The 16,035-nt window shown below is 51.7% G+C and overlaps 1 protein-coding gene across 10 annotated transcripts in view; it reads right to left on the bottom strand.

Moving 5' to 3' along the window:
* ITSN1 (intersectin 1) overlaps positions 1 to 16,035 on the bottom strand; it is a 252,839-nt gene that overhangs the window by 27,134 nt on the left and 209,670 nt on the right. For all 10 annotated transcript variants that reach the window (XM_065913505.1, XM_065913504.1, XM_065913506.1 and 7 more), the window contains 4 exons: positions 12,651 to 12,772; positions 10,855 to 10,961; positions 4,252 to 4,435; positions 2,268 to 2,366 (listed from right to left, as the gene is read on the bottom strand). In XM_065913505.1, the coding sequence (XP_065769577.1) occupies positions 2,268 to 2,366; positions 4,252 to 4,435; positions 10,855 to 10,961; positions 12,651 to 12,772 (512 nt within the window). The remainder of the gene's footprint in view (positions 1 to 2,267; positions 2,367 to 4,251; positions 4,436 to 10,854; positions 10,962 to 12,650; positions 12,773 to 16,035) is intronic.

Raw genomic sequence — 16,035 nt, 5'->3', positions numbered from 1 at the left:
ATTTTTAGCTTAGTATGAGCCAGACAGACATATATTCATTCACTCACTTAACTTCTCAGAACACCATGCAGTAGGTATTATCAATGTCTCTATTTTACAGATAAAGGAACCGAGGACCAGAGAGGTAAATGAATTTGCCCAAGGACACACAGCAGTGGTATGGGAGATTCAAACCCAAGCAGCCTGGCTCCTGACAGCACATTCTTTACTACTATTCCACAGTCCTCTCAGAAACATCTAGTCAAAGATTTTACCTATTTTTCTTTTTTATCTTTTTTTTAAACCTATTTTTCTACTAGGCACCACTTTAACTACTCTCCTTAATGAACATCTAGTTGTTCCCAGAAGAAAGTATTTTTTTTTTCAAGTTGGTGCAACTCTAAATCCTTTAAAACTCTGTCTTTGGTGCCACGCTAAGAATTTCTCCATCTTAGTATTATAAAGAATATTATAGAGAATATTATAAAGAATATAAAGAATATTTTGTCTTGGTGCTTTTACAGCTTTCCATCTGTATCTTATAACTTGCCACCTTTTAAAATTCTGTTCTTAGTTTTGCTAGTTTTCCATTCATTCTTTTGGGTTCTCAAGGGGGTAGAAATCATGTTTCTGCAAAGATTGATAATTTGTTTTTTCCTTTTTAATATGTATGCTTCTCGGTTCTCCTCTTGTTTTTGTTTTTCTCCCCATTGACTAGACCTAGAAGGCCTATTTTAAAAACTTGTTTCCAGCATCAATTTGCAACTAAATATTGTGGGAAGTAAACAAAGTTTTGAGTTAGTTTAACAGTAACCGTATGTTGGAGAAAAGGAAACAGTAGATTGAAAGTGTCTTTCAAAACTATTTATTTAACTCAGCCAATGTGACCACAGTGTATTCTGTGGGGTGGAACTGGGGTTGGACTGAGGAGATGCTTACAGGAGACAGAAACTTGTGACGTATAAGGGGGTTCAGCAAGTAAGTAAATATACTGAGAGTAATGAGAGCAGGGCTTCTCATGGAGAAGGGGGTTATGTACACAGAAAGGGGGAGGCGAGGATGCATTCTGTGATATCAGACTAGAACAGGGACTGTTGGTGCGAACTCATGGCTTCTAACATGTACATGTATGATCTTAAATATATGTTTGTACCCGTATGTGTATGTAACTGTGTCTATGGATGTACACACACATATATGTTTCCCAACTCTGCCCCTGAGAGATTCAAGAGGCAACAACACCCCGGAAGCAGGGAGCAGACCAGCGTACAGATGTGGGTGTCTAAGCTCTCCACTGAGAGGACCAGATCTGAAAGCCACCCTCCTGCACTTACAGAATCACAGGCTCAGAGGACATCTAGGTCTGTTCTCTCACTTTAAGGGTGGGCACACTGAAGCCCCAATTTCTTCTTTCCGTTTGGCATTGGCTTTCTTGAAATGACAGGGGAACAACAATCATCTAATATCAACACAGAGTATCTCACAATGGCTTTCTGAGGACAGGTGGTGGAAACTGTATTCCTTTCTCTCTTAGAGCGTTCCTGGTGGCTCAGATGGTAAAGCATTTGCCTGTTATGCGGGAGACCTGGGTTCGATACCCGGATTGGGAAGATCCTCTGGAGAAGGAAATGGCAACCCACTCCAGTATTATTGCCTGGAAAAGTCCATGGATGGAGGAGCCGGATAGGCTACAGTCCGTGGGGTCCCAAAGAGTAGGACACGACTGAGCGACTTCACTTTCTTTTCACTTTTCTCTCTTTCTTATTAGGAAAACCAAGGCATCAAGACTCTGCCTGCATTAGGAAAAGAACTGAGCTCTCACGTACTGACTTACAAGGGGGGAAGCCACGTGTTTGCACAGCAGAGGTGTATATTATTAGCTCTGTTCACAATAAACCTTCCTAGGGCTTCCCTGCTGGCTCAGACTGTAAACACTCTGCCTGCAATGCAGAAGACCCAGCTTCAATCCCTGGGTTGGGAAGATCCCCTGGAGAAGGGACTGGCTACCCGCTCCAGTATTCTTGCCTGGAGAATCCCATGGACAGAGGAGCCCGCTGGGCCACAGTCCACGGGGGTCGCAAAGAGTCAGACACAGCTGAGACACTGACACTTTCACAGTAATTCAGCTTTTCTTTCGGAGTTACCATGCAGACACCTCCTACAGCCTGTTGTTTAGTTTCTACACAACAGATACCAGGTGTGTTGGCTGGGGAACCTGCCCGTGACCCCAGATCCCAGACCTGCTGAGATAGCATCCCTCTGCTTGGAAAGGCAAGGCAGTTACTTACATTTTTAATGATCAGTGGGTATCTCGTTACTCGTTGCATGGGCTTCAGTATAAAACTAGACAGGGGCATTCCCTTACAGCGTGGGTCCATGGCCAGTCTCTGAAAAATAAGAGATTTTTTACATGTACTTTAAAAATCTGCAAAATCTGGTTAGTGACATCACATCGATGTTATTCACGACTCCCCACCCATCACATTGTCTCATTTATCTGGACAACAACTGGGGAGCCTGGCGCTGGAAGGACCAGGCTGGTTGCCCCGGGCCAGGGGGAGGCGTGTTCCAGATGGAGAGTGGGAACTGACAGCGGGTGTGACTCAGCGGCAGGGCTGACCCCTGCTCCCAGGTCCCGCAGACCTTCCAGGGGATTCTCAGCTCCTAACTTGCAGAGATGAGATTCTAGCTTTACAGAGAATATCCCCTCTGGATACCTGCCAAAACTGTGCAGCATTCCTAGGAACAAGGAGAGTCGCAAAACTCTAGGGTCAGAAAAAGAATGCCTTTGAGTGCCAGAGATACTGCAAGGCTCAAAGCTCACTGCGCTGGTGGGAGCCCCAGGCAGGGTGCGGATGGCGAAGCTGAGACGCAACGCTCAGGCCCTCAGGACTCCGCCTGTCTCCACTCTGGACTCCCTCGCCTCTTTCTTTCCACTTTAGCCAAATGGACTGGAGGACAAGCGTCCTTCCGCACCAAAAAGGTGATTCCTTGTTCTGCAAGTCACAGGGGTTATATGGTGACAGCTCTCTGGTCAGGCTTAATGCCTTAGGAACGGGTTTAACGCCATGACCTGGGCCCCAAGCCCTAGGGCCTGTCAGCGCCTGGACCCACTACAGCCGTGAACACCCTTATTCCAGGAACTCTTTGCAGCTGCCAAAGGCAGGACAAAGTCCTGCGGGGATGAGGCCGGGAGAGGTGATGAGGCGAGGCACGAGTAAGGGAGGGGGAATAAGGCCCCTCCCTGGGCTGAGGTCAGCGCTTCCCTGAAGTTCAAGGGTTTGCAGTGATGGACTCATTCTGCCTGAACCCAGGGGAGACCCTTGGCCCTCGGGTGGACCCCCAGGTGGCCCGTGGTACCCTCCAGTCCAGCACTACCTCCAGTCTCCAGCCCACCCTAGGCCTACTTCTTGGCCGTGTCTCTCCTTTAGAATGACTTCAGACGTTCCATTCATTGGATAGCAAATCCAAGCATTTAATGTCAGAAACAAGGGGAGAAAGAAAGAATGAGAACATGTGATGCTGTAGCCCAGAAGAGGCGGCACGTCCACCTCTCAGCAATGATGCCACAAACACGGTTATGGGTAAGGTGGGAAAGCCCTGTCCCCCACCCCAAATCCAGGAGGCACAAAGATAAGCTTGTCATTAGTATGATGACTCTGCTGCCCACTCATCAAAACGTGCCCACTTAGCACAAGTCATCTTAGTTTCTCCTCTCCCCCCTGGGAGAGGTGGGCGCTGATGGGGTGGGCTGGCCTGGCCAGCAGGGACCATCCCTTGGTGGTACACGACTCTCCAGACCCTGGTTATCCTACAAAGCAGAGCAGAGGTTCTGTCATCTCACACTCACCCCCGCTGACTTCCTAAGGCTTGAGCTCACCAAAAAGAACCAACTAAGGCAGAGAATTTAAGGGTCCGTTGGGATTCCCTTTGTCAGCAAAGGGCAGAGAGCAGCAGAAAAATGAGGGCACTCAGATTAAACAGAATAAGAGACCTGAGACCTGCCAGTCCTCCTAGGCCTGAAAATGAGACGAAGGATTTTAAACCGGTATTGCAAGAACACCATGTGCACCTGGAGTGCAGATTGGAGTTTCCAGCGCAGCGCTGGTCCCTCCCCACCAAGCCCAGTCCCACGGCCCCAGTCACACCCTCCGGTGAGGGCCAGGCCCCCTCCTGTGCAGCTGAGACCTTCCATGCACGTGCAATGGCACACCAGCTGCCTGCAGATGGCCCCTCAGGGGGCAGGGACTCGGCTGAGCCGGGGCTCCTCACTTTGACAAACTCCTTGAAGTCTGGGGCCTCATCGGTCTTCTGCTGGATCAAGGCGGCCCCATTGAGCTGGCAGCTACAGAAGCGGATGTAGGGCTGCATGTGTGGCAGCTGGGCCGTCAGGATGTCCCCGATCATCTTCACAGGCATCTTCTCTCCAGACATCTTCTTGCGGACCCTCAGCGCTCTGCACAGAAACGCAGCAAGTAAGCACCCCACCTCCATGTGCTCTGATGGGAGCACAGCACACTTCTAGGCACAGAAATGGGATGTGTGTGAGGGCACAAACCCAGGGCCACTAAGCATCTATGTGGGAGACAGAAACAGAAAAAGAAATGAGTCTGGTGCTACAGAGAGGTGTCCCTGGGGCATTTTTCTTTTGGCATGATGGTTATTGGCTGGCTCTTAGAAAGATTAAAAAAAAAAAAGAAATTTTTTTTTTTTGCCAAACAAGCCAGTATAAAAGACAATATTTTCATGTGCAAAAACTTAGAATCCTTCTTTTTAAAAACATAATTCGGACATGATCCCTGGGTGGATGTCTCACTTGATGCATGGTCCAGCCAGGCTGGCCTGGCCTCAGCCCTGAATCCATTTCCAGGACCAGTGCTGCCACCCAAGGGAAGCTGTTGTGGCCAAGGGCCATGGAGGCTCAATTTCAGATCAAACGAAACACAATGAAGATGGCAAATCAACTGCCACAGGAAAATAATCCCACCATGTTCAGGAAAGTGAAAGTGAAGTCGCTCAGTCCGACTCTTCGAGACCCCGTGGACTGTATGTAGCCCACCAGGCTCCTCCGTCCATGGGATTCTCCAGGCAAGAGTACTGGAGTGGGTTGCCATTTCCTTCTCCAAGGATCTTCCCGACCCAGGGATCGAACCTGGGTCTCCCGCACTGCAGGCAGACGCTTTAGCCTCTGAGCCACCAGGAGGCCTATGTCCAGGAAAGCCAGGTTTAAATGATGGTCTGAGCTATCTGTGCTTCACTGCTTCACTCCTGTGGCTAACTTGAAGTTGACTGGATTAAGAGAGTTCTGAAGAGAGAAGGCTATTTATATGATAATGGGTCAATGGACCCAAACGACATACGTCCTGGAAGTCGAGAAGGGACCAGAGGGACTGCAAAGTGTTCGGGAGTTCACTGCGGTCTTAGTGCTCAGGGCCGTGGGAGCCGGGACTCTGCATCTCACCCTCCTAACTTCTATGGCAACTCCTAACCAACAACGATAAGAAGAAGGGCACAGTACTGAGCTTCTACAGGACAAGGACAGCAATATACCAGGAGGCGAGGCCACAGCGCGGGAGGCCATGGGCGTGTTCCGCTCACCCTAGTGACTATGGATGATCAACGGATGGATGGACAGAACAGAATGGTGTAATACATGATTCCAACATAAGTGTGGGAGGACGTTACTGTGAATTCCTCTGGTTGCCTTCATGGCTGCGGGTAGGGCTATATGTTTCCCAAAACGTGCTGCAGTCTAAGTATTAAAAACTTCAGATTACTTTCTTTCTCCCACATCTTTGGTTAAAGAAAAAAATTTTTAAATCTTTGGACTGGGCAAGTAAGCTAAGGAAAGAAACTTTAGGCACAGTGCATTATATGGTCTAAACAATGAGTGATTCCCCCTTAAGCAGATGCCGTTGTAGGAAGAGGTGCTGGTCATTGCTGGTTGGCTGGGGCATGGGGAGTGGCCACTCGGTGCCCCCAGGACGGCCACTGCAGGGCTGGTGTGGAGGATCTCCCCACGTGTAAAAATCTGCTCGAGGGCGAAATCGCCACAAATTCTGGGGGATGAGCGTGGTGAGTGACCAGGTTATTAATACAAACTTGGGAGGATGGAAACAGGAAGAAATCCCATCATTCCATGATTTTCCAATGAGGAGTAACAGTCTTTCTGCAAGGGAATAAAAGTGTTTTTACCTGCCTCTCTCTTTTGTCTTTTTTTTTTTTTTTTAAATGATGAGGAGACAAGGAAAAGGGAAAAGATGACAAGCAGATCATCACTATGTTGAGGAAGTTAAGCCAGGTCCCAGGTTCTGGAGGCCCACTCTTGTAGACTTGACTTGATGTTTTGGAGGGGGGCAGACCTGGAATCAGGCCCCTGCAAAGGACCAGGCACCTGTTAGGTTTAGCTGCGGGCCTCCTTCTGGGATGTTCTGCTGCACAGGGCTGGGCTTGAGGGGCTGGAAACAGGGGCTCAGGGATCGCATGAGTGCTGCAGCCACAGCGCTTCCCCTTGGGGACCGATCTGTAATCTCACAGAAAGCCCTATATACGCAAGGTCTTGAACTGCGACAGAAATCAACTCAGTCAGTGAATGCATCAGAGTGCCCACTGTTTGCTGAGCAAATGAGTAACCCTCTGAAATTTGCGGATCAAGGGAACGGGCAAGAGAGTCGGCTTTCACGAATGTGTCCTAGGCATCAAACACTTCTTTTTTTTTTTTTTTTTTAAGCATATATGACTTGTTGAGTTGGCCAAAAATTTCATTCAGGTCTCTCCATAAGATAGTATGAAAAATCCATTATGGGTCTTTCAGCCAACCCAACAGCATCCCTCCTGACTGCTGGGGAAACTGAGGTATGTGGAAACCGAGTGACCTGACCAGAGTCACACAGCTCACGGGTGACAGGAAGCCCTGGAACTCGGGGTAGGGGGTGGGATCTGACTGCAGAGCCCATAGAGTATAAGCACCAAGAGCAGTCCCACCTCCACTCAAGCTGCCCTGGGCTCCCGGCCCTCCTCGCTGCAGATGTAGCCCCTGCCATCCCCCCAAGTGGGCCTTCCCCAGCCCCTGCCTTCTCTCTCTCTCTCTCTCCTTCCCGGCCTTCCTCTCCCCTCCTCCAAGGCACTCCCACCTCCCCTCTCACCCTGTCCACGCCCAGCCAAAGTCCTTCCTTCCTTCCTTCTCCCCATCCTGTCTTTGCCCACCAAGGTATCTTTTTCTGGCATATACCTTGGAGTATAATATACCTCGGGCTTCCCTGGTGACTCAGATGGTAAAGCGTCTGCCTGCAATGCGGGAGACCTGGGTTCTATCCCTGGGCTGGGAAGATCCCCTAGAGAAGGAAATGGCAACCCACTCCAGGATTCTTTCCTGGAAAACCCCATGGACGGATGAGTCTGGTGGGCTACAGTCCACAGAGTCGCAAAGCGTCAGACACGACTGAGCGACTTCTCTCTCTCTGGAGTATAGTTGCTTTACAACGTCGTGTTAATTTCTGCTGTACAGTGACGTGAGTCAGCTGTAAGGTGCATACACCCCTTCCCTCCAGAGCCTCCCCCCCACCACCACCCCACCCGTTAGGTCATCACGGGGCACAGAGCTGAACTCCCTGAGCTACATAGCAGGTTCCCACCAGCTGTCTATTCAAGGTATGTTTTCTACTTCTAATTCATTTTTCTTTGTTTTTCTGCCTTAAAGAAAATTGTGCCTTCTTCTTAAATTATTCTTGTTATCTTCTTCTTATCATACTTAAGTTGAAAATTGAATACTTAATATTTAAGAAAAACTTTTTTTGGAGAAGCTCTTTCATTTATTTTTATTTCTTTAAGCAAGGAAACAGGAAAAGATCTCGATAAAAACCGTTGCCAGCACTTGGTCCCACATGCCCTATCTCACTCCTGCATCCCTTCTCCTATCTTTTCTAATAGCCACTCCTAAAGGTCTGCATCTAGCTCTTAATTGTAAAATGTTCTAGATTCTTCTGTCCTACTCTACTTTTGAAGGCAAATTTCTCAGCTCTCTGCTCACAGGTAAAAGAGCCCAGAAGCAGCATTAGTAAGAAGTCTGAGAGCCCCAGGTAGCTCCCTTTTATGTTCATTATGTTTGTTTCTTATTTATCTGTTTGATAAACCCTATGTCCCCCTTTAAGTACAAGTTGTCGCTGGCCCTTAGATCAGGAGTGGCACATAAGTGGTTGTCCACTGCAGCCCTCCAGGGAACGAAAATCAAAGTGTTGGTCGCTCAGTTGTATCTGACTCTTTGTGATCCCTTGGACTGCAGCTCACCAGGCTCCTCTGTCCATGGAATTCTCCAGGCAAGAATACTGGAGTCGGTATCCATTCCCTCCTGGTGACTCAGAGGGTGAAGAGTCTGACTGCAATGCAGGAGACCCAGGTTTGATCCCTGGATCTCGAAGATCCCCTGGAGAAGGAAACAGCAACCCACTCCAGTATTCTTGCCTGGAGAATCCCCATGGACAGCAGAACCTGGCAGGCTACGGTCCACAGGGTCACAAAGAGTCAGGACATGACTGAGCAGCTTCACTTTCTCCAGGAGATCTTCCCAACCCAGGGATTGAAACTGGGTCTACCGTATAGAAGGTAGATTCTTTACTATCTGAGCCACTGCCTTAAATTCTCTTCATCCTCAAATGCCTCCCTCTTCCATCGTGCCAGAAGCCCTAAATCTTCCCATGGCTGGGATTAGTCCTTTGCACAAAGACGTTAAGTCTATGCAGTGAAATTGTATAATCTACAATATGGGCGCTCACCATACAATTCTTTCCATTTTTCCTGGTATGTTTGAAAACTTTTCATAATAAGATGCTGCAAAGGGAAAAAAGAAGAGAAGAAAGAAAGAAGGAAATCAGGTCCCCAGAAAGCTCTTGCTAAATGCAAGTATTAATATTTTATCTGGAAGATAAAAAGCTTAGCCAAACTAACCAATCAGGTCATCGGAGATGGTAGACGGTGGTGCCCGGTGGGGCCATGATTGGCAGAGTGCCAACTGTACACCTGATCTACTTGCTCCCTGGAATAACCCTGCATGCTAGACCGGGCAGATGCTCTGACTGCAATCCTACAGCTTCTGAAACAAAGGGCTGGGGAGTTACCTGCCTGAGATAACTGCCCAAAATGAGCCAGAAGGTGCTGAAGCCCAGATGAAAAACTGAGATGCCTGCCTCCTGCTTCCCATCGAGGGTAGAGCCGGTGGAACCCCTAGTAGGCCCTGAGTGTCATCCACAGGGCAGCCCGGAGCCCCGATCACCTTTTGCGTGACCTTGGACAAGTCACTCAGCCTCTCTGAGCCTTGTTTCCGCAGCAGCCAGCGTGCTCTAGATTCCTACCTCTGGGGCTGTGGAGCGCATCGGTGCTAGGAGGAGGGGGCACGCAGGCCTGGCCTTGACAGAGCTCAAGAAAGGGGCCTGTGGCTCCCCGTCAGGAGCAGGAGGGAGGGGGACCCTGCGGTGGGGGCGAGGGGCTGTCCCCTCCCCCACCCCCTCACACACTCACCCAAGAAAGTGGTGTTACCATGTAGGTGTGTTTTCCACAGCAGGTTTCAAAACAACTCGTCTCCTGCCCTTCAGGTTTAGTACTTGTAGGTTCAGGGATTAATGAGCCCACCTGCCCCCACGTGACAAGGCAGCCTCTCTCCGAAGGCAAGAGTGGGTGCTCAGCGCACCCAGGGCCCAAGCCCAGCACCTGTATGGACCAGGCAGTTGGAGTCTAAGTGCTCTTTAATGAGAACCCTGCGTGGTGGTTGCTACCCCACTTTACAGATGAGCACTCTGAGGCTCGGGGGCATAGGTGATGGCAAGGGTGTGAGCCCGACAATCCGCCGCAGATCTATGCTAGGAGACCCTGTAGCGTCTTTCTCAAGGGAGATGAATGGAAATGCTCTTCTAAAGCATCCTCATTCTGTCGTCTTAGATTACTTGTCTTCTGGAACGTACAGAGAGAGGATGTTATGCTTTGGCTTCAAGTCCACCTCGCCGCACCTCTCTTCCTTCATCCACCCCCAAACACACTCACAGTGGAGACCTGAAATCACTCCAGCAAATCCCAGGGACCACGTCCAGGAAAGAGCTGCTTCCCGTTTACACGAACCTAAAGATCAGGAGGAACCACCAGTTCCCAGGGCCTGGGAGCTGCCCCTGGGATCCCAGGATCACTGTGGACCTAATCTGTGTTCTAGCAAGTGATGCTATACTGAGGGCCTGGCGGACAGAGATTGGAGCTTTTTTTTTTTAGGGATTGGATGGTACAATCCAATACCTTCCTTTTACAGGTGGGGAAACTGAGGCAGGGCGGTGAGAAGGGCTCCAAGCCCAGGTCTCTAGACTCCCGGCCCAGTGTTTCTCCTTGGACCTGCAGCTGCGACTGGGAACTGAAATATGAATAAAGATAGCCACTACTTCAGGACAGCATCTCAGAGGGACATCCTGAGAAGCACTGTGGACCGTGGCCATGGATGGTCCCGCTGATCCCCGTCTTCAGGAGGCAAGAAAGTCCCAAGAGACCAATGTGCCCCCCTGTGGATCCTGGGTCTGAGGGAAGGCAGGGGGGCTGCCCCCCACCCCGGGTGGGGCCGGTCAGAGATCCGACCCAGGATCGGCCCTTCTCTGTTCATTCTAGAAGCATGGTAAAAGCAGGAACTGGGAGACCTGGGCAATCCACCCTCCCCAGGGAGAACTGGGACTGTGATTCTAGAAGGCATCAAGGTGAGAAAGAGAGATGGTGTCTGTGAGCGGAAATGAGGAAGAGAGGTAGGGAAACACGCGGCGGGCATGCACAGACAGGACACACGCGTGAAGCCACGCAGGGGTGCTAGTGTGTGAGCGCCAAGCCAGGTGGGGTTAGAAAGGAGAGGCTTACTTCAGTAGTTTGATATTACACATAATCAGCTCCTTCCAGTTAACAAAAATCATAGCACCCTCTTTTTCTGTCAGCAGCTCAGACTCCATCAGGGGTTTCTGAAAGATCTACAGATGCAGAAAACGAAGCAGTTCAGAAAGCAAACAGTTAGCTTGAAATTCAAACACACACAATGCACTGGTCTGTTTGGAGCAACGGGAAGGCCCGAGGCGTCTGCAGCCCTGCTCGGGGGCTCAGAAGCCGCTGAGTTTCTGAAGCAAGTGGTCCCCCCTCTGCTGCAGGGGGCATGGGGCCGGGGTTCCCCATCAGGTCCATGCACAGGTTTACAAGGAGGCCCGCTAAACTCTGGAGGACGGGCCTGAACTTGGCCGGGACTCAGCTGGGGGCTCTGGACAAAGGCACTCATGCTCTCACCAGCTGGCCACGGGCCAGACCGGGGGGTTGAGAGATGCCCTGGGGTTGGTGGGGGGTGGCTCACACATTCCTGGCCCAGCATCTACGGCCCAGACAAGCCTCCGGAGCTCCCGGGGAGCAGGGCCTCCACCCAGCAGCCTCGGGGACGGGATGGACCCCACGGCCCTGCCCACAGCTGGGGCTGGACCTCAGGCAGAGCCAGGGGGTGCAGGCCTAGCCCCGAGGCGGTGGGCCACTCACAGTGTATCACGGATCTCAGCTGAGCCCCCCTATGGCAAGCCCCCTGCATAGAGAGAGGTGGTTGCTACCGCTGGAGGCAGGCCACTCACTGGAAGGTTCCTTAGGGACCTAGTTTTTTAGGGACCTTAGTTTATTTCAGCCTGTCTTGAAATAAACTTGGCTGGATCCCCGGGAGCCCCTACCCTTCATGGGTCCTCACCGGGCCTCCACCAGGCCACACACAATATGCCACATTTAAGGGCGTGACACTCACACCTTGGCATCCGAGACTCTTAGTGATGGTCCCGTGTCTTGAGAAAGCGGTGCTTTTCATCCCAGTGCTTCCTAAGCACTCACGGTGGCCTTGGGGGCCATCAACCCACCCTGCGTCCGGGACCACTCCACACTGGGTCAGCGAGCCTTGTCTTCCCAGGTTAGTAAGGAGGAGGTGATCAGGGGAGGCGGTTTCATGACTGTTGGGTGTGGGGTGTGGTTCCCACACTCTCACAGTACTTCGCAGACTATAGGGCACCTGGACAGCCAGTCCCGCAAGCCCCCCGACCCCTAACACGCCAACGTCCCACGTGTCTGGACCAAAAGCTTCCCGAAACGCAGGGGGTTCCCAACACTGCATCTTCTCATCCGCCTGGACCAGGCAGCCAAGGCCCATCAAGAGTTCCCTGGGAGGAAAGCCAAAATGAGGCATCGTCCCAGACAGGGTCGGGGGTGTGTGCAGGGGGCCCTGGGGAGGAAGCGTCTTCATTCCCTTTCACAGACCCTTCTCGGGCGTGATGGGCGGCATGAGGAATAACAAGCTAGCAGCCGCTGCGTTGAAACGCCACTGCCAAGGGCTGGGAGATGGCACTCCGTGGCGTCAGGTAGTTGGTGGCAAGCTGTCTGAGTGGAGCCCCAACGCCCACCTCACCGCCCGCGTGTCCCACCCCAGGCCTCCTCATGGGCTTGAGGGACCTCTGCCCCCTCTGTGGACAGAACTCCCAGTTGGCCATGGATGAGAAGGAACCCTCTTCTCTCGGGAAAGCATCTCCTACGTGACGTCCTGTACAGAGGCTCCCAGACACCTGAGAGCTTCTCAGCCTGGGAAGGAGGACCCCGCCTCCTTGACAGGGACCCCGGCCCCCGCCTGCACCCCCAGCCACCCTCACCTCTGTGACCAGCTGCAGGTCATTCACGTAGTTCTCCTCTGTGACGATGAGCTCGTGGATGTACCCCTGTCGCTTCCTCTCAGTTGGGGTCAGCATATCCAAGAGGTGTAAGTCTGAACACCCTGCAAAACACAACCACAGGAGTGTTCAGTCCAGGCCCGGGGAGCTTCCCAGGGAAGGTTCCCCAGGGCCCTGCAGCCTCGGGCCGGGGGGACCGTCATTGTCCCCTGAAGAGATCGGTCCAAGTCCTACACCAGCACTTGTGAAGGTGAGCTGATTTGGAAATAGGGCCTCCAGATGCAATCAAATTAAGATGGAGTCACACTCCAGACTCCACAGGGCAGGCCAGTGGTTATAACTCTGTACTTCCATTGCAGGGGGCCTGGGTTCAGTCCCTGGCTGGGGAACTAAGATCAGTGCATGCTGTGTGATGTGACCAAAAAATAATTAACATTAAAAAAAAAGATGAAGTCATATTCAGTTGGGGCAGGACCTAAGTCAATATGACTGTTGATCTTGTGCACAGAGACAGACAAGGAACGCCACGTGACAGAGGCAGAGACTAGAGTGACGCGTCTACAAGCCAAGGAATGCCAGGCATTGCTGGCAGCATCAGCTCAGGGAAAGGCATGAAACACACTCTCCTCTGAAGCCTTCAGAGGAACGTGGCCCTGCCCACGCCTGTCTAGAACTAGGACAAAATTAACCTCTGTTGTTTTAAGCCCACCCAGTTTGTGGGCATCTCTTTTTGCCTTTTCATACTGTTCATAAGGTTGGAAAAGACCCTGATGCTGGGGAAGATTGAGGGCAGGAAGGGAAGGGGGCGACAGAGGATGAGATGGTTGGATGGCATCACAGACTCGATGTACATGAGTTTGAGCAGACTGGGAGACAGTGAAGAGCAGGGAGGCCTGGCGTGCTGCAGTCCATGGGGTCGTAAAGAGTCAGACACGACTGAGTGAGTGAACAAAGTTTGTGGTCATCTGTTACAGAGCCGCAGGAAGCTAACACAGACGGTGCATGCCTGCTTCAGCAGAACCGCTGAGTGTCGAGAGTGAGAAGCCATAGTGACAGCTGGCTGACGCTCCCGAGGGCTTCCTCCATGCCAGGTGCTGTCCCGGGAGCTGGATCCTGACAGCTGTGTTTAACGCTCACTTAGATCCTACAGTTATTTCCATTTTACAGATGGGGAAACTGAGCCTTCGAGAGGTTGCCTCACCCAAGCTCTGTCAGCAGGGTGATGATGGTGAAGCCAAGACAGGACCCTGACACTGTGATCAGCGCCTGGGCTCCTACTTCAGATCACTGCTGTTGGGTCCTGGCTACAGTGGGGCAGATGGTTATCTCAGGTCTGGTTTATAGAGGATGAGGTTCCCAAGGGGCCTGGGGACAGGGCCAACGTGGGCACATCCAGACACCGCTGGGCAAACTCTCCTTGACCAGGCTGCGGCCCCGCACCCACGGGACCGGGGCGGCTAGCATGCAGACAGACTGGGAACCCCGCCGGGTGCAGCCGGGGGTCCCCAGGGAGTGGGTTCTGTGGCCCTGCGGGGGGTTGGAGGTGGGGCAGGCAGGCAGAACAGGTGATGCCTGCCCTGGTTTCTACTCACTTAGCTGATTATTGGCGTTTGTCTGCTTCGAATGTTCTCAGGTTATAGCTAGAGGCTGCCCCCTGACTTGGGCACACTGGAATGTGGGGTGGGGAAGCTCGATTCTCTGGGGTACCCCCCATGCAGGTCTGGACCCACCTCTTCCAGGTCAGGATTCCCCCACCCTCCTTCTTTTTATCAAGGCTTTCTTTTTTCAATCACAGAAACCAGGTTTGTAAAGAAGGCTGGGAGGGGTCTTGGGTGTAGTTGGGGGTGAGGGCGTGGCGCCCCATTCACTCGCTGTTCTCATCCCTCCTTCTCCCACAAGGGGGCAGCGTGGGGCACAGTGTGAAACCCCACCACTGGCCACCAGTGGTTCTCAAAGTGGGGTCCCCAGGCCAGCAGCAGTACCTAAGAGCTTATGAGAAGTGCAGATTCTCAGGCTTCTGCTGAATCGACTGTGGAATCGGGGCCCAGGAGTCTGATTTAACAAGCTCTCTGGGTGACTTTTTAGGGACACTAAAGTTTAAGAGGGCTTCCCTGGAAGCTCAGACTGTAAAGACTCTGCCTGTGATGTGGGAGACCCAGGTTTGAACCCCACGTTGGGAAGATCCCCTGGAGAAGGTAATGGCAACCGACTTCAGTATTCTTGCCAAGAGAATCCCATGGTCAGAGGACCCTAGTGGGCTACAGTCCATGAGGTTGCAAAGTCAGACACAATTGAGTAACACACACATGGTTTGGGAAGCCTGCTCTGAACTCTAGTTCCTCAGCTTCCATCTTCCCCTGAGGGAGTTTCTAGGTTCATGACTGATCTAGTCCAGATGCTGGAACTAGAACATTCTGGGACGAATGACATCATAGACTTCTTGGTAAAGCTTCATTGTGCCTGAGATTGACTCCGAGTTCAGTCAATCTCGGGCACCTCCAGCTTTCAGTTTTGTCCCCTCCCCTGGCCAACTTCCCTTTCTAGAATCCTAGAGCATCTCTTCCTAGGATAGGACAATCCCAAGATGGGCAGATTGATGCTGCGAAAGCCTCAGGGATCAGCCATCATCATGTTAACACCTGCCACACCCTTCCATCCTAGACCTCATACAAAGCCACCACAGGGCAGCCAAACTACAGTTCCACAGGGCCACGGGCTGAGTATGAACCTCTGCTTAGGTCTGCAGACGCTTCTGGACCTTGAGCCCTCTGCTCAGCCACCAACTCAGCCCAGCTGTCCTTCCTGCCTCAGCACGTCATGTTTTATTTAAACAACTGCATCGACAGTGAATTCTCAGGAAGGAAGCGAGTCAGGATTGCTCCCTTGCTGGGCTCAGCTGCCCTCTGCCGAGCTGCTGCATCAGCCCCAGCTTACAGGAAGCTGAGTGATATCACCAGTTTCTTTGTCTTTCATTGAGAAAGCCATCCAAAAAACACTCCTGAGTTTGGGAGGAAAATATCTCCCTCCTGTCCTCTTCTCACCAAACTTTCCTGTCAGGGAGTCCAAGTGCCCAGCTTCAAGGTCATTTCTTGTGAAAGGATAGAATACCGCCCTTGCACTACAGAGGTGTATGCACTTCGACGAGCAGTCTCCCCTGCAATTCTCAGGACATTTCTTTCTGCAAGGGTATCAGGATCATGGTACGCACCAGTAGCTCTAAAGCTCAGCTCACACCCACTGTGCAACGCCGTTCGTAGGGATTCAAACATGAGCCTAGTAGCGGACACTGGTGAGACCAGCCACCCCAACATCCGTGTAAATCACAATTTCCCTTGGAGAATGCTAGGGTGGATCCATCCATCCCTGG

This window comes from Muntiacus reevesi, chromosome 21 (genome assembly GCF_963930625.1).
Source record: "Muntiacus reevesi chromosome 21, mMunRee1.1, whole genome shotgun sequence".
NCBI classification, from domain to species: domain Eukaryota; kingdom Metazoa; phylum Chordata; class Mammalia; order Artiodactyla; family Cervidae; genus Muntiacus; species Muntiacus reevesi.
This window is presented reverse-complemented; position numbering and strand designations above follow the sequence as displayed.